This window comes from Symphodus melops (assembly GCF_947650265.1).
Source record: "Symphodus melops genome assembly, chromosome: 1".
In the NCBI taxonomy this organism is placed as follows: Eukaryota; Metazoa; Chordata; class Actinopteri; order Labriformes; family Labridae; genus Symphodus; species Symphodus melops.
The window spans coordinates 7058296-7076769 of record NC_136691.1 but is presented as its reverse complement, the minus strand read 5'-3'; the positions used below and the strand labels follow the sequence as shown (position 1 = coordinate 7076769).

At 42.0% G+C, this 18474-nt stretch overlaps 1 protein-coding gene across 3 annotated transcripts; it reads right to left on the bottom strand.

Annotated features, from left to right (window-relative positions):
- Positions 1-544: 544 nt before the first annotated feature.
- Positions 545-18173, bottom strand: pals1b (protein associated with LIN7 1, MAGUK p55 family member b). 3 transcript variants are annotated; one of them, XM_079343991.1, is made up of 15 exons: positions 17938-18172; positions 14086-14174; positions 13715-14005; positions 12114-12322; positions 9368-9445; positions 7387-7506; positions 6775-6936; positions 5968-6045; positions 5679-5862; positions 4577-4645; positions 4332-4403; positions 3313-3474; positions 2916-3118; positions 2523-2633; positions 545-1519 (listed from the first exon to the last, which is right to left on the bottom strand). In XM_079343991.1, the coding sequence occupies exons 3-15, from the start codon at positions 13908-13910 to the stop codon at positions 1343-1345; spliced, it is 1821 nt and encodes a 606-aa protein (XP_079200117.1). In that variant the 5' UTR covers positions 13911-14005; positions 14086-14174; positions 17938-18172; the 3' UTR covers positions 545-1342. The 3 variants fall into 3 exon arrangements, with proteins under 3 accessions (XP_079200117.1, XP_079200116.1, XP_079200115.1); XM_079343990.1 differs by having other exon boundaries at positions 7387-7494; positions 13715-14174; positions 17938-18173; XM_079343989.1 differs by having other exon boundaries at positions 13715-14174.
- Between the last annotated feature and the right edge of the window lie 301 nt (positions 18174-18474).

Genomic DNA, 18474 nt, shown 5'->3' with positions numbered 1-18474 from the left:
TCGGATTATGTTTAAAGACAAAGAAATACTCCACTCATCTCCGACTATGTGTTCTAAAAAATAAATTTCTTCAAGTGTTTGTGTTACCTATCAAGGCTAGAAGCGGCAGCAATCTTGCACCAGAATGCTGCATTTAGCATGTTAGTTCTAGCTGTTGAACTAAAGAGCTGAATCCAGGCTGAAGAAAAAAAAGGAAGTGTTTTAAATACCATGAATTGAAAAAGTCATCCATTATCTTCACACTTCCCTATCCCAGCTGTTTGATGGTTGTGTTTAATTGTTTGATTTATCAACAGATGAAATAATCATAAATACATAAATCAATAAATTAAACCTTACTTGACGGAACCTTGAACATTGAACATGTAATTTGACACCTCACATGTTTTCTTTAGTTATCACACCTTCAGGTTCAGTGTTGGCTCCATGCTGCTGGACTTTGAGAGGGTTAAATAAGTATTAATGATGTGACAGCAGCGTGATCACCTGATTCAAAACGATGTTCTCCAAGTGAAATGAATGTAGTCAGTATTCACATCACGTGTTCACATATGTATCTAGATTTATTGACAGTTTTGTGCTCATGACTTCATAAGTACCCTGGAAAGAAGTAATGCTGTATTCGTTGAAGTTACACTATTTGATACTGTAGGTTGTTGTTTTTTTTTTTTTGGTAAAATACTGGTAAAAAAAAAAAAAAATCTGCAATATTTTAAAGCATGAAATACTGATGAGAACCAGCTAGAAGACAACACCTTACATTTGAGGTCTGTTTTTACAGCGTATATGAGACAACACAAAATAATACTGACTATGGTGTAGAGAGAGATTCTTCTTCTGTCTCTCTGACTGAAGACGTTCACCTGTGAGGTGCCTCTCATCTGTTTGCTGCCTGAACACTTTAAAGCTATGTCATATCTGTGACATCATCACCCACCCACTTGAGTGTACCGCTGTGTAAATTACACAAAGAAAATAATAAAATACTTCAGCTAGTAAATATATATTTACAATTATAAATAACTAGGAAGAATAGGATAGAAAGAGTTCTATTTGTCTTATATATGACTTTGCATAAAACTGACATCAACAAGAGCTTTGACAAAACATATGGACCTATAAAGACACAGACACAAACAAAAACAAAGGGAGGAAATGTGAGTCCGTCCCTGCGACATGGGTTTTCAGATCAGCTCCTCCATAAATGAGGAGAATGTGCAAGTGACATCCAGTGACGATCAGCACTGTCCATCCTTCATTTCTTTCAGTCTGCAGGAGTAATCAGTGTGGCTATCCTTTGGTTTTACCCACCCCCTCCCTGAGGTGTTCCCTGCAGTGATCTCTAGCACAGCCAGGAAGTGGGCACCCACTGCGGCTCAGTGTCCAGCTTGTCTATCAGCCTGCGCAGCTCGTGGAACGCCTGCTCTGGATCCATGTTGACGATGGTTGCATCAAAGAAGTGGCCGAAGTTGTGCTCCATCTCACGGGCCTTTTCAATGACCTCCTTAAGATCCTCAGGCTGTGGACGGAACAAGAGGAAGAGGGAGACAAGAGGAAGAAGACCATGATTCAAATTCAAAGTCTTTACTGTCTTTGTGCAAAACAACAAAACAGTTAAGCTTCTGTCCAAGCTGCCACCTGCAAAATATGATCAAAGCAGTGTTAAAGGCAGAAAGAGCGACATGTTGCACATAAATACAGCCTCTAAAAATAACTCTCTGAGTCATGACTGTCTGCAATGAGTGGGACACCCGTGTCCCGCTGTCCGCCATGTCTGAGCCATATCTACATCGTGTTTACATGGATGAGATTGCCGGGGACTAGAGAAAAGAAGAATCACATCCTGTACTCACTGCTTATTTGAACGTCACCTCAGTGTTTTTAGATCATGGTCATTTTGTGTAAATTAACATGCAATGTAAAGCTACAGGCACTAGCATTAGCCTGCTACCACAACGATGCAGCTCAAGTTGTTTTGGGTTCAAGTTGGTGTTCAAGGGTGACATCGACTGAATCAAAAAGTCGCATTTTCTTCCTTTAAGAAACAGGTTACAGAAGACATGAAGCATAACATAGATAACAAAGGAACACGACAACATGAAACATCAACACTAAACTTTAGATAAATCTAATTAAAAAAATAAAAATAATGAAAGGTATCAAAAAAAGTCGGGACTTGTTTCCACATGAAGTAAAGTGATTTGTATGATAACTATGAGAGCAGTGACAGAGATCTGTAGCTGAAGTAGTGGTTTGTCCTGAGGGTCATGTGCTGTTTAGGGTCAACATATTAAATGCTTATCTGTGTGTCTTAATTATTTTACACATATGATGTGAATATTTTCTTTATAACTTGAGAAAAAAACTTTCAGAACAATTTCTTGAAACTTTCCTAAGGGTTTTTTTTTTTCTTACATGCTTCATTTTATGAAACATGTTGTTTTTATGTTGCACATAATCACATGAATGATGTATAAACTATGACCTTGACAACAACATCAAGTCGATGTTTCCAGCTGTACCTTTGGTGTTTTCCCCCCTGTTGCCAGCAGGGTGCGTAGTCGTTCTTGAGAAGGAGGAGCAATGAAGATGACAAAGGGCTTGAGATTGTAGGACCTCAACACTCGCAGAGACTGACGAGGAAGAACAGAGACATACAAACATATCAGACAGAAGAGAAGAAAAATAACACACAAACAATCTCAAAAGCCAAACCTAGGATGTATTGGTTATATATTCATTGACTTATTTATTTATCACTGATTCTCTTGTGGATTGTAAATGTATGCATGGTCTGTGGAACCAAATTGCCCTCTGGGATAATGTGTTCTATGTCTAAAAAAAGCATAATTATGATGTATCAAAGCAGTCTCTGTAATGAATGTGTAAACAGAGACTCGTGCTCTGTGTCCTACCCTGGTGTGGAGGCAGAGCAGACAGATGCGTCCTGAGTTGACGATGTGTCGTACTGAGTCGGTGCTGGTGCCGTACAAGTTCTTCTCATACTCCCCAGATTCAATGAACTTGCCAGCTGCTAAATCGGCTTCAAATCCAGGCCGGCTCACAAAGTGGTACTCTCGCCCGTTGCGCTCGTGTATCTTTGGGTTTCTGGTTGTGTCTGAGGCAAAAAAAAAAAAAAAAGAACAGTTCAATTTAATCTGCCTTTGAATAAAACGTCTTTTACAAATAGTTAACTTTTTATTAAATCATTCAGAACTGAGACAAGAAAGGGGATGTTATTTATTCCACATCTGACATCATTGACTATTTGGGAATATTTCTATGTTGAGCCTTTGATTTGACAAAACTTACGTGGAATAGCAACAGCAAACTTTTCCGGCTCTATGGCCAGAAGCCTTCTACGTAGCTCGTCGTGGCCGCTGTTTGTGGGACCAATCAGAGCGACTGGGCGTTTCCGATTGGCCGGTTGGTGATATAGCGACATCTCCTCATAGGTCAGGATGTCGTCGTAATCTTAAAATAGAAATCAAAAAAAAAAAATCACAAGGTTAATTTAGGTTACTTTATTTGTCGGTACATTGAGTCAAAAAGTACCAGTTAGAACAAGCTTAAAGTTAACAATCAGTTAATAATAAAGAGATACATGAAAGCAGACATCCATTATTGCGCAGTAGAAATGACAGAATTTGCTTCTGCAACATACTGTAGGTTCTGTTCTGCCATGGCTGCTGGGAAGGTTAACAAAGCCATTTTTCGTTTAGTCTTACAGGCTCGTACTTTATACCTCGGGCTCGACAGAAGAATCTGAAAGTCCCCATTTGAAAAGGTCTGGAGGAAAAGGATCACTGACCAACACAGTAAATCCTCTCTAGCTGTTGGGCATCTGCTCTGCAGCCAACTCTGACCTATGACCTCTCCATGAAGGTGAGAGGATTTAAAAAAATACAAACTTTCCTTTATCGTCGTTGTGTTTGTGAGATACCTTTGTTGTGTAAACTTGTTTTCGATTCATGTGTTTGCATGTCTGAGAACATGTGTGTTTCTATGTGTCAACCAATCACAGCACAGGTCTCTTCAAGCCATTTAGGCCCCTGCTGGGCACCTGATGTGTTACCTCTGATCCGGTCTGTAAGCACAGGACTAATCTGAGCCGTGACACATCGAGACTTCACAAGCTGCCGCCAAAACAACAAGATGTGTCAACTGCAGCCAAAAGTTTGGGATAACACTGAAGCCGAAAATGAGAAGCCAAACCTGCTTTTTAGTGTTCTACGTGTTTCCAACAGTCGACGTTAAAGAGGGAACACAACACATCGTAAAACTTGTTATGAACTTCTCAAAAAGTTTCATTCGAAGGGAGTCAGTCTTACCAGTATTTCTGCTCAAAGTGACCGTGCTCTTCTTCCTCTGCTTCTTACTTTTCTTTGCATACCAGTGCTTCCCTGGAGAAACCACAAGTCACAAAATATTAGCCTTCATAGGTGATGGATTTTCTTTTCACGTTGTTTCAACCACACGTTCCCTTGTAAAGTGAGTCAGGTGGAGGGCAAAATGTTTGAGTTAGCAAATTGAATCTTGGTTTTTCTCTCAGCAGTGTTTAAATATTGATGCTAACCTTGGTGCTCTCGACTCCTGTCTGTTATGGTTTTCTTCAAGGACTCTCTCTGTTGCTGGAAGCTTTTTCCTGAGGAACGAGCAAAGAAGAGCAAAACAGATCAGGGAACCCACACTGTATAAAAGTAAATACACAGATCTGGCTCAATGAGAACTGTTTGTGTTGATTGATTTGTACATGTTGGATGTTAAAACCTTTATGGATTTAAAAACAACATGCAGGAACAGGACAAAACGATTTCTAATGCCTAACCTGATTTTCTTGCAGCCAAGAAGCCTGTAATCGCAAACAAGGTGTACAGTGTTTGTTTTAATCTACTTGATGTGCCAGATGGGTGGTGTTTGTTGCCAGGATTGTAGTGCCAAACTAAGTTGTTAGTCACAGATAACTTTGAAGCACTTTAATGTGACTGTATCCACTTGGCAATGTATCAAATGCAGACCTGTAAAGTTGATTAATTCTCGGTCTGGTAACATCAAATATCAAGTACTTAGTTTTTGTTTGCGCATGTATTTGATTTGTGGTTGAAATCAGCTTTAATTAGATCTGCAAAACATCACGGTGAACATCATCTTGAAAGGTTACACTTCAAAAAAACGAACGTGCGTTGGTTGGACGGTCAAAGTTCAGCAGAATTATCGTCTATTTGTACATTGCATGTCCCTCACGTTTAATATGCAACTTGAGAAAGGACTCACAGCTAAGTGACCTTGTGCTGAACAGGCACTGAAGCGCCGTCATTTATTCTTTGTGCAACATCAAAGACGCTCATTTGCATGCAACTCCAGCTTTGTGTCTCCTTCTCTTGTGTTAAATACACCGAACAGGTTGTGAAAAAAAAAGACAACTTTTTGTATTCTAAGTGGACATGTGATGTAGTTAAGTACATTATGCACAGTGTGCTCCAGATTTAATGCATATCTAATGTATATGCTGCTCCCCTGTACACAGTTTTATTATTGTCACAGAAATAATTGTAATACAGTTTCTCTTCTCTGTATTAAAAAGTGTTATGTGAGTTGTCCTAATATCTGCATTTATCTGTTATCTGCACTTGTACAGTTTACTACATATTGATATTCAGCCCTGGTCTGGTCCCCACCTGGAATAAGTCCAGCTAGGGGCTGGTTCTCCTCGTCTCCATCCCTGTAGGCCTGCCACCAGCTGGGATCGTCCTGGCTGATGACGTGAAGGATGTCTCCCTTGTGGAAGGACAGGCCGAGCTCCCGACACGGCACGAAAGGGTCATCAGAGGGGTCGTAGTCAAAGTAAGCTCTTACGTGCATCTTGGGACAAGGTTTAAAAAGTCAAGTTTAGTGTTGCATGCATGCAGACAGGCCTTGTCACACACACACACACTCACTCACTCACTGACATTATCAGAGACTTACCACAGTCTGTCTGTGAGGGGCAGGTTTAATCTGAGAGCTCGGGATGAGGAGGAAGGTCAGCGTGCCGTGCATTTGTTGCTGATGGAAGAGAATTAAAAGTGACTGATCCCATTTCCATGAAACAATCCAAACTGTTTGTCCATCAATGTTAAGAAACATAGCCCGTTATAATCAGTTCAGATCAGTTCGGACAACTTTATTTATCCCAGAAGGCCAATTCAGGTTCACTGCCTACCAAGCCGGGGAAAGAAGCAAAGACAACATCAAGGAGAACAAAACACATCACAGCAGCATCCAGTTACATTCACATGTGAGTAACAACAACTGAGCAGATGAACAGGTCAACCAATGAGAATGGTTGGAAAATAGATCCATAAAGTGAATGGACCTCCTCACTCGAGTTAAAGCTCGAGTAAGGAACTTTCAGATTGGGTTGAATTTGGTATCCCCTTTGAACAGATCAGGACAATCCATCTCTTCTTGATTTTGTGCTGTTTACTTGTTTGGTTATGTTTTTTGACAATAATTTATCTTATTTATCTTGAATGTGTGACATGAAACTCACAATAAGTCTTTGTTATTACTCTGCAGTGTGCTGTCAATCATCTTATCTGACACCTACCCCGAGATCTTTTAAGAGTGGCCAGTATTCATTTCCGTTTGATTACCTGATAAAAACTACACACGGAGGCTTTAACAAGATGTATTCAAGTCAAACTACATTCAAAAGGCACTTTCCTTTTTTGTCAGAAATGCAGACAACAGCATTTAAGTGTTGTACATAAAGAGTTTGAAATGACGCCTCACCAGTAAGTCGTGGACTTCATTGACATTTTTCCCCCGGATAGAAATCCCGTTGATCTCCAGGATCTCGTCTCCTTCATTGAGAAGGCCGCTGCTCTCTGCTGCGCCGCCCTTCACCACGCGACTCACCACCACGCTGTCCATGTCGTTACGCACCGTCGCACCCTGAGGATCACACGAGAGTTCATACTGTAGAAGTGAACATGTAAACCAAGCCATCTCAAGCCTGTTGCACTCTCTTAGATGACAGCGGACGGAGAAAGAGGAGAGGCAACAGTTTGAATACAAGAACAAATATTACATGGAGTGAACATCACTGTGTTAGGGACAATGTTCTCAGACAGGGCTTTCACTGACAGCCATTTTTCTGCACTGTTGGTTTGTGGGTAAACTGACAATGAAACACCAACACGATGCATCTGCTCAGTGAAGCATGTTCAGGGTGTCGAGGCTTTCTAAGTGTGCAAAGACACAATAACTGCCCCCTAGAGGTGTTCTTTTTGTTTTTTTTGTTTTTTTTGCTTTTTCGTTTAAAAAAAAAAAAAAAAAGTGCAGGTAGCAATATATAAAAGGTATAAGAAGTGACTTTCAAAGACTCAAAGATGGGGTTCTTACCAATGGAGTGTCGCGGGCCTTCTCCAGCCGCACAAGTTTCACCGTCTCGCCAAGGTACTGGGTCACATTTTCCTCTACCATTTCCTGCACCGCCACGCTGTCATGAGCCTGCATCAGTGCCTGCCACGTTAAACAAACACAAAGACACAAATAGAGAAACAGACATACAGAAATAGACACAAGGGACAGAACGCGGACAGGAACATAGAGCAGGAGGCAGCGTGAGGTAAAGGGAATGAATGCATGGAGAGCTCCTGACTGTGTAGAGCTGTTGTTCTATTTGAAATAACATTACAGTAGAAACAGTACATTCCTTTGTTTAAAGCCTGGCCGGCATTTAAGAGGCGGATTGTAGATAGAAGATACCAAATAACTGTCAAACATGCACCTGCTACCAGAAGACTTCCTTCATCTTTTTAACAAGAGCAGTCAGCTAACCCATTTCTAAGCCAGAAATAAAACCCGGACCGCTCCTTCACATCATTTAATGTGACAAGCGCTCCGCACCACACAATTAATAACCGTCAGTCCAAATGAGTTCCTCTGTCCTGCAGCAGAGGGGACCTGAGAGAGCGGAGGCCGGCTAAGCCTTGGCGTATACACAATCCGTCTTAATCTCCCCAAGCATGTAGGAGTCAGGATCCACCACCATCAATCATCAGACACCTTTGGCTCCTCCATCGTGAAGAAACTGCGTCCTAGAAAGCGGTGAAAGTGGGACAGGTGGTCCGCCTGCATCTACCTGTCTCCATTTGAGTGCAGCGTGAGGTGGTTTACCTGCATAGACAACAGGGTGAGTCGTGTGATCCTCTGCTCCCGCGCAGAGAACCCAACATAATCTGTTCCACTTCTTTGTCACACTGCTGGCTCGCATCCCATCCTGCTGCCCCCGCTGGTGGCATGAATCCAGCTCAGTGGAGGGGTTAACAAGGCGATGGGTGAAACATCAAACCCCCGGCGCTCTGCCTCGTCAGCACCCTCAACCGTAAAATCACAGAAGGGGCATCCACCTGGGGTCTTTTCTCACCTTACGGCTTCTCTAAAGGCCAATGAATGAGCAATGACAGTCCGATAATGCTGCTGCCTTCTGTTCGACGGAAGAGTCACAAATGTGGAGCATCGGAGTTCTAAGCAAAGCAATCTGAGTACCTGTTTGATTCTTTTCATGTCGACATAACTGATGATGACGAAACTCATGTGCGTAGGTTGAGGCAGCTTCTACCGTTATTTTCGTCATCGATATACCCGCACTTCATCAATCAGTGAAGTGACGGTATACACGTCCATCTCACTTTCTTCAAGTCCAAAGTGAGATCATCAAATATAACGAACACATTCAGTTTCACTTGATCTAAAAAAACAGAGAATCTTCTTCGTTAAGAGCTACTCATTTTTCACTCCTCACTCAGGAGTGGACATTTCCTGTCCGTTACTATTTTTCCACACTAAAAGTTCAATATAACTTTGATGCATCTAAACTAAACTAAAGGACTGCAGAACAACTGACTGCAGGGACGCTGCATGAGATGAAGCAGCAGATCTATTTTTTCTGAATGAAGCACTTAGACATTGACTGTCATGCTGCACTGACCACACCGAAACTTGAAAAAAAAAGAAAAAAAAAGAAGACATTTCACAACTTTAAATATCAGATTTAAAGAATTAAACCATAAAAGAAATGTCCCTGAGCCACACTATCACTTCCTGCTTGCTCTGGAACACACTTCCTGTCTCTTTACTTCTGCTCTGATGTTCATTCGAACGTATCGTGAAAGTATCCTTCAGATGCCTTTGAGCTTCAGAGCATTTTTCCCGCTTATATTGAAAACCGATGGAAATACTTCACGCTGACCTCTGCCTAATGCAACATCATCACATTTCCTGGATTCCAACCATCACAGATTTCACTTCATGAACGAGTCTCTCTCTCTAAAGCTCTGCTTCTGAGTCTTACTGCTGGTGTTGTCACATGAAATCTGACCTGCAGGTGAGGATTGGTGAGCAGAGCCTGGAGCTCCAGACCCTCCTTCTGTTGGCTGGACTGCAGAATCCTCTGGACCTGAACACACACACACACACACACAGATTTTTCAATTAAAATCAAAAATACAATCATAGAGCATATTTTAATTGAACGGTTTATTTATTTATAAACACGTTTAAATCTCAGGTAACAAGACAAAAATTCAAGTCAAGGACAGGATTATTCTTAAAACATTAACACAACAGATTAAAACGGTGCCTTCAATCACATCTAAGCCTGAAGCTGCCAGCATTCTCCTGATCTCCTGATCAGATTGTTGAGTAGCTTAAGAAAGTCCGACATTTATACCCACTTCATGCTGTGACCGGGCAGCTGTGTGGACGGGAGGAAGGAGCCAGGATTTGGACTTTTTTGATCTTTTTTTATATTAATGCAAACCCCCAAGTGCAAAGCGAAGAACGCCTTTCACAAAGTGACTGAAAACATGATTTCATTATCCCCATATTTAACCATCATTGTGACAGGACCCGTCTCCAAGATGGCAAGCTTTTTAAAACCGCCTCATTTCTAACATCTAACTTATCTTTAATTCACCATCATATTTGATCAATTATTCACAACACAAATTCTGCAGCGTTAGCGTACGTGTCCAGGGGTTTAAATCACAGCAATCACTCTGAGGACTCCATCAAACGAGTCAAATGCATGCTGAGTTTAAATCAGATTATTGCGATGTGTTTGTGGCCAATACTCAAATTCCAATAACAATGAAACTGAGAATAACTGAGTCGCCCTGCGAGGCACACGAATAAAGAAACGTCTTGTCTTCCTCCTTCAGCATTACAGAGGTGGAGGTTATACGTATTCATACACACACATGATACTTGGCTGTTGAGTAGTAACTCACAGCAGGGTTTCTCATTCCAAACAGAAGGGTGCGTCCTAATCCCTCTGTTGTGAGGCAACTTGTTAATGCTAGCTTGGGGAAACAAAACTGCAAGGTCCAAAACACGGAGCAGGATCTATCCACCACGCGTGCTAACAAATACATGTAAGACACGTAACACGTTACACCTCCCTTCCATGGGTCATAAAACGTCCTGTTTCTGCTCTCTGTTGAATTCTTCTTCTGCGTTTTCCTCTCTCTAACTAGGTTCTATTTGAATCTTTGGGTTCTTGTGTTTGGTGGGAGGATGTTATTGTTTGGGGCTTGGACTGTGTAGTGAATCATGACGGCAGACATTTTAACGTTCTGTTGTCTTTTCCCTCCACCTCTTCATCCTCCTGTGTGGAGCTTACTTGATGCATTCGAAGCTCTCACTAACAAGGTGACATACTTCTCTTCACCCCCCCCCCCCCAAGCAGCACTACACCTCGGCCCACACTCCTGTAAGCTGCTGGAGTTTCTTTTTCTGGCTGCCCAGATCCCTGCCTCCTTCCTGCGGTGTGCTGCACCGGGAGCTGCTGAGAGATTAGTGTACCCAACAGCCAATCTGTGTGCCACACAGCAACAGCCACTTAGTTTAGTCACACTGCAGCTCAAACTCTTACACGTTGTTGAGCGTGTCAGGAGCTCTGCCTGCTGGGTGAGCGCACACACTGGCTTGACTGTATGCAAGGAGACGTCATGTTGTATGTGTGTGTGTGTGTGTGTGTGTGTGTGTGTGTGTGTGTGTGTGTGTGTGTAGAAAAATAGATCATCCCCTCAAGCCTCTGCATCTTCATTCTCCTGCTGTACTAGTGCTGCTGGCTGTCCTCTGAATGAACTCCACACAGCTTGTCGACGCCACTGTCATTTAAAACTTCTTTTTTTGGACTTCAGCACATCTGGCCATCAGCTAAAAATCACACTGCAGCAGTCTGACTGAGCTGTACTACATTCATTCATGTTGCACCCATCAAACGTTGACACTAATCCTAATGAAATGCCCACTGTGGGTGTAGCCTGTCATTTTTCGTTTTCAGCTCCTACCTAATTCATAGCAACCTATTTCTCTCTGTGTTTTTAAAGGGACGGGGCTGTGCGTGACAGAGCTGACACTCGACTCTGCAGGGACCCAAGTCAATTATTGTCGCTTTGCTCCAGCAGAGACAAACTGGGTTGTGTTTTGTCAACGGGGAAGTCAGGTGTGGCACATTCCCTGCTACTCAAACCTCAGGGCTGAGGCTGTTTCTTGCTCTCTGTCGCTCTCTCTAACAGGGCTCAGGAGTCAGCACTGTCAACTGGAATCAAATCAAACCAGTGGAGAATACCAGCACATGTTTACACTTTGGTTTCCCTCTCTCTCCCTCCCTGTGCGTCTCAGCTGTGGAGAATGTCTCTGTCGTCTTGTACTCTTTTCATCCTTATTTACCGATGGAATAATTGTCGACCTTTTGCCTAATTTTTCAATTTCCACGAGCCTGGATTCAACCAATTCTTAACTTTTGTGTTCACTCACCTTAACCATCAGACAGTTTACATTTCGTAATTAATCCGACTGGCTTGGCTGTCTTTCAAGCAGCTTTGTTGAATTAATCATCACCTCAAGCTAATATTTTCCTGCTCCAATGAACCCGTTCAGATGCTTTACTCACTGCCTCAAAATACACATTTAACAGGGGCCGAACCACAAATTGGTGAGTGCAATCTAGCATTATAAACCAGCTTTCCGTAAACAGTGGTAAAGTCAAAGTGCATTCACACAATGTTTTTTTTCCCCCTGGCTTTTAAACGTGTCTTTACTGGGACCATTGTGCTTACTTCTTGGCAGAGATCCTCCGCCTGAGCTGTAAGTGGTGAGTTGGGGCTGACTCTGCTCATCTGCTGGGATACAGCGCTGTAGATGGTGTAGGCATTCCTGAAGTCCTCCTTGGCAACGAGACGCATCAACAGGTCCACGTCCTGCTGGCTCTGTGCATCTGACAGTATGTGCGAGGCCCACTTCAGAGCCTGCAGCAGCTCCACCAGGTCTGAGAGAGAGGCAGAGACAGGGATGAGACAGGTCATTTTTATACCTTTAAGACTGACTGGATGCTTATTGTTTGTGTGAGAAGTTACATTTTGTAAAAACATCCAGATCTTGACAGTAGAAGTCTCTAAACTGTACGTTCAATATTTATACCGCCAAGTTCTACCTGAAATAACCAGATGATGCCAGACTGTCATTTTGAGATAATCTCATAGGAGACCTGGATTTACAATCTAGTTGCACACAACTCTGCCGGTAAGAGGTATGAACAACATCAAGGGGAAGTCTGGCAATCCATCCTTGTCAGAATTCAGAATAACTGCAAATACTGTGCGTTGTGTTCATGTGCTTTAGCAAATTAGGGTGCAAGTTGTTTGTTGCTATAATAAGATGAAATCATTAAGAGGAGAGCTTTTGATTAATTTTGGAAGCGCAAACAAGTTAAAGGACACTGGACTTAACTGGACTGGAGGTGTGGTGCCAAACTGCTCCACTGAGACACAGACAGAGGAATACTGTATTTATCTCAGAGTATCTGATGCATACCTGTGTGTGCATAAAGCAGTCTGACTTAAATCAAAGCTGTGTGTTCTTTAGAAAAGCACGTTTCTGATGTGTGGGACTGATATTTTGATTGAATTTGTTTTTAATCATCCAGTGATGCAAATAAATCCAACTCCAACTCTCTGCAGTGAAATTGAGAATATGGCTCCAGACGCAGCTGTGCGGCTGTCAGCACTTATTATCAATCACGTCACAGTTTGACTCGGTTTCTGCGTTTGATTGAATCGCAGTTGTATCACAGTAGAGAGTATGAAAACGTTTTAAAAGAATCATTTTCTGCTAATGCACTCCTTACTGTACTGCAGTTATGGGGGTACATCAGCATCAAGAGCAGAGTCAGTCCGAACTAACCATGAGCACGAGGGTACATACTGAGCATCATCAGGCCTGCATTCCATTACAGGTGAAAACAGGGTCACCAAACTTAACTAAAGCTCTCCTCAGACACTCATCTGAGTTTATGTACTTGTTTTTATTTTATCTGTCTAGACGGTTACTAAGTTTTTCTTTTCAAAAAGATGATAAACAATACCCAGAGGCGACTCTGTGCTCTTTAGTCCAGAGTTGGGACCAAAACATGATTGAAGTAAAAGTGGGGCACAGCTCCAAAAAAACATCACCCTCCTCCACCAATGCCCTCTGCTCTGCAGCCTCAATAGTCATTGTTTTGTCTCCTTTTGTCGACTTTGAATTTGTGTAAAACTTCACAACTGCCTTTTCTTTAACGGGGTCAAAAGGTCAAACCCCCTCCTTTCCTTTCTAACCTTCGGAGCTCTTTGACCCCGATTGAGACCCTCTAAATCTCATTGTCCTCCTCCTTTATACTCACCGGCTACAGGATCCTGGGTGCACGTGTCTTTGGCCTTTTCCTTCCCCTCGAATGTGGGATTGTCAATGCCCACTTTAGGATTCTGCGACAGCTTCTTCAGCCTGAGCGAAGCGTTTGGGTCGATGTCGTGTTTCCCCCTGCCTTCCTCCTCCCTCCTCTTCCTCAGCTCCTCCTGGTAGTGCTGTATTCTCTCCATCTTGGCACCACTGTGTGGACCTTTGGCAAGGTTACTTTCCTCCCCTGGACAGTCCACGGCCCGCTCCCTGTGGCTCTTGGCCTGCCCGGAGGCCTCTTGCACAAAACCGTTCATATGAGACGTGATCATCCCTGCTGCAGCAGTTCAAATCTGCCTGGTGTTTAGTGAGATCTACCCGAGCTCTACGGGACGCTGCTCCAGTCAGACGCCATTGTACACCAGTGGAGGATGAAGTCCTGTGTGTTCTTTCTGTGACTGCTCATCCTGAAATACAAAAAGAGTCGCTTAGTTTTAGTAGGTTATTATGAGACACACTGAAATGAATTCTACCTCTGTATGACCCACAAAAGCAAACAGACCCAACATTATGAAGAGTGATTTTTTGCTATAGTTATTTTTAAATCCTGTCATTGCTGCTGAGCGGTAGGTGTCAGACAGCACACTGCCCAAACTGCCTTTTTTGTACATTTTTTTCACGACTAAGATTCACAGTCATTGATGTTTTTGACTGTTAAAAGACAGCAAGATAAGATTGTTCACCAGAGAACACGACTTGAGCAGGTAGAGGACAAATGAGCAAAGCGATAAGAGGTACGACTTTGCCCACAAGGGGGCGCCGTGACCAACATAGACAGGAAGTTCCTTACAGGTCCTTTAACATTTTATCGGACTAAAAAAAACCTCAGTGAAAGTGAATGCTGTCCAGATACTCTCTTATTTCATCCAGTGCGCTTTAATGATGCAGGGCGGAAAACCCGTGTAGTCGTCTCTTTTTCCAGTCAGACTACCCCGTCACTCATCAATCAGTAACAGAATCACTAGAGAATCAGCAAATATCCACAGTTATATCGGTAACACTGACAAAGAGACACATCATCAACAATGTCTTTACACATACATGAGTCTTTGCTAAGAGTCGCCTGCTCTGATTTCTAAAGTCGAAGTTATCCATGTTTTTAGCTCATGTTTTCTTTCAATGTCGAGCTGCTTCCCTCATGTGGATCAATAAAGTCCAATCTGAAGTCAATCTGTTTCTGACCACTTACAACTCTGTCAAGATCACAACAATAGTGAGCACAACAGTTAAACCAAGTAACTTCAGGCTTTGTTCACCTCTAACTTCGTTGACACATTTTTTCAACACGTCTTTATTCTTTAATAGATACTAATCCATTTCACAAACTTAAAAACTTTGATTGTTAAAGTACCAATATAAACATTAAAAACAGAAGTAGTCTTTTGGCTAACTTTCTGTTGATCAGGGTTAATCTATGATCCTTTGTCCTCTCATTTATCACCCTGCTAATCTAACTCCTAACATGGAAAGCTCTCTAACCTCGGTCATCTCAAATCCCTTCAGTTCAGCCTCACCCAGTCCTTTGCTTGACACACCTGTCCCCAGGTAAACCCAGAGTCAAGAACAGATGAACTAGATATCCATCTGTTACCTTCATACAGATACCGAAAGAAATTTGTTGCAAATTTGAATGTTATCTGTGACACTGAGCTGCTACTGTGTCTGCCTCTTTAGTGACAGGAGGAGATGAAACTATCGAGGGTGTCAGCCTTCATTAACCTGGACTGGTAAAGTTGGTGGTAGGAAGAGGTTTGCTTGATTTTTTTTTTTATACAATTTTTAGGAAAAAAGAAAAGGCTCAGGATTAAATAAGAACAGAAGTTTATTTTGAAAAAACGAATGCACTGAACATTGTATATGGAGGCAAAAAAACCAGACACACTGAATGTTTGGTTTGCAAAACACAAGCACGTCTTGATCTTTCCCATACTGTTTAAATGTCATGCTGTGGCTTAAGCAGAGAGCTCTTCATCCAAACCTGCTTCAGCTTTAACACACTGCAGGCTGGTCTGTGGCTGAGTGATGTGATGTACATCATATCAAAAAAGCCTCTTCTGCCCAAAATACTGTTAAATGTATTAACAAGATGTCCACAAAATACACTTAAGAGTCCACATGTTTTCCCCTCCTGAACAACTGCTTCAAAGGGAATACCATCAATTATGGCTGCAGATAACAACTACTGCTTCAGAGAGGTGAAGAGTAACTGGTTTAAGTTACATTTTTTATGTTAAGTTATCAATCAACATCAGTGTGTACCATTAGTCATCATGTTAGCAATAAGCCAAACATTTTGACTGTATTTATCTGAGTTTAATCTAAGATAGTAAAACCTAATAATAATGCAATAACGTTACATGCCAGGGTTTCTTCTTCTACTGCTAAACATGCCACTAAAATTAACTCAGCTGGCTTCTTAGTAAATTATATTTAACTAGACACTTTTTAAACACCAAGAGAAGGAAACAAACAAGAAGAAGGGTCACAAACAAAACAAAAGCAACGGGAGAAATCATATTACATCCATAGAGAGGTTTCATTGTAAAAATATGCTTTGTTTTGGTTGTTTTGCACAGATAAAGGATGGGGGTTTTGCTGGGACCAGTCTGTAGTCAAGTCTTTGGATTTGGATGAGGGAAGGGAAAATAGTATCTCAACATGTGAATAAACATAATTCCTGGAAGCAGAAATGTAAAAAACATCACTCAAGTTATGTCTTAAACGTTAAGGTACATGAAGGGTAAACATGACGTTGTCACTTAAGGCCACCTTAAAGGCTCGTGTCATAGGGTAAGTCATACACACATGTCACATTGTACCTCCTGGCAGCCCTCCCCCACTTCTACCTACTTCCCACAGCTAATTACGTCTGGCAGGTCTATCCCTTCCCGGCTCATGGTCCAAGCTCCAAACCCCTCCCCTGCTGGAGTATTTAGCTCCGTTTAGAGCGGCGGTGTACAGCGGACAAACAGGAGAGACTGCCAGCGGGCCATCTGTTCCTGTGGGCTTATCTAAGCCTGGGATCTCATGCCTACTCTACAGCTAAGTGGCCACTACAGCACTGGGATGGATGCTGGGAGGAGACAGAAGGAACTGGGTAGAAGAATGACAATGAATGGTAGTACACACACCCAGCCAGATTTTAGCATATGAAGAATTGGGAAGAGTGTGGTGGAAGACATTTTAAGGGCAAGGCAGGGTTACATATTTCTGTGAAATTAAACAACTGATGAGGCTGTGATATCAGGCTGTACAAAATTACTAACTGAGCAGGATGAAAAAACAATCAAAATACAATAAATGTTTCAAATAGATCACTTAAAAGTTTGGAGTAAGATATACCAGTGATATCTCAACTCATTCCTAAAACATTTACATCAATGAATCCACATCTCATTAATGAAGTAATACCCTACCCTGCCTGCAACTTGACTGTATATGCAAGTTCTGGTAATCTCAGCAAAGGTGGATTTAAACCTACTCTTCATATTAAAGAGTACTCAAACGTCTACTATTCTGGCATTATACTTTTCATGACAGCCAATCTCAAATGATCACTACACTGCTACAGTTAGACAGGCCTCCTTTAATTGGGATAATTTCTCTCAATTTCCTATGTATGTCCAGACCAGAAATTTCCTAACATCAGCCCACTAAACAGAGATTATTCTCCTAATCATAGTTTTAAGCTTCGATTTAAATGTGACATATGTGAAAAAGGAATCATGTCAGAAAATTTCAGAGGATCAGAAGTATAAATCAGAGTATAACCAGATTTGTGGCTATAAATAGCTTTACATCCTAGAGGCTGAACATCAGAACATATTCTCATAAATCACAGCTTTGTGATTTAACACCAGCTGCTGGTAAAGCATAACACAAGGTGAGGTTAAACTAAGGTTGACACATTTACCAGATCAGAGTCAAAGCAACTTTACTGTGAAGAAATAACTCTTTACTTTTGAGCAACTTGACAAAAGAGGGGCAGTCTAGCACAATCAAGCCCAGTAAACTTAAGAATGACGTTTCGAAACGCAGAGGTTTTAATTATACTGAGATATACTTAACTCGTATTGACGTAACAATAGCAAAGAACTTAGCTTAGTAGCCTGGCAGCGCTAACAGCGTAGCTTAACGGTAGTTATCCCGTAACAAACTGCGTGTACTTACCACTTCAAAGAGAGCAAGCTGCGTCGGTTTTGTTACGAAGCGGATATTCCTTTATAACCCCACACGTTTTAATGTGCTATTGGTCCCAAACAGGAGAAGCTAAATGTGTCTGCGTCTTCACAGGACTGCCTTCAGCTGCTACAGCGAGTTTTGTCCAGGCACAGTCGGGACACTTGTGGCCATTGCTCTGAGACTGGCTGGCTGCAGCCCGGTGTTTTCAGTCGTCTCCCATGGCAACAGAATGGCTCTACAGCGCCCCCTTCGGACGGACAAGGTAGCAGCCATAACTCACGTCATTTCAGCCTTGAATTTACTCAATATTAGGTTATGTGAGAGTAATTTGATAGGCTACAGCGGTGTAGTGGTGTCTGAAAAATGGTTATACTCTTAATTTCCCCCAAAAATTCAAGTGGCTAAACTACCATATTTTATAAACAGTGACACAAGATGTGGCATATTGCTTCACCTAAAAATGGGGCCTTTTGTGTTTGCACATTGTCATTTTAAGGGAGTATGGATTTTCAGAAGAGGAGCTAA

Excerpts from the sequence above, each read along its gene's own strand:
- pals1b (XM_079343989.1), bottom strand. The coding sequence starts at position 14,039 with ATGATCACGTCTCATATGAACGGTTTTGTGCAAGAGGCCTCCGGGCAG. Across the intron at positions 9,446-12,113 it reads CGGAGGATCTCTGCCAAGAA|GTCCAGAGGATTCTGCAGTC; the intron begins GTAAGCACAATG and ends GTGTGTGTTCAG. Across the intron at positions 6,937-7,386 it reads AGGCCCGCGACACTCCATTG|GGTGCGACGGTGCGTAACGA; the intron begins GTAAGAACCCCA and ends TGTGATCCTCAG.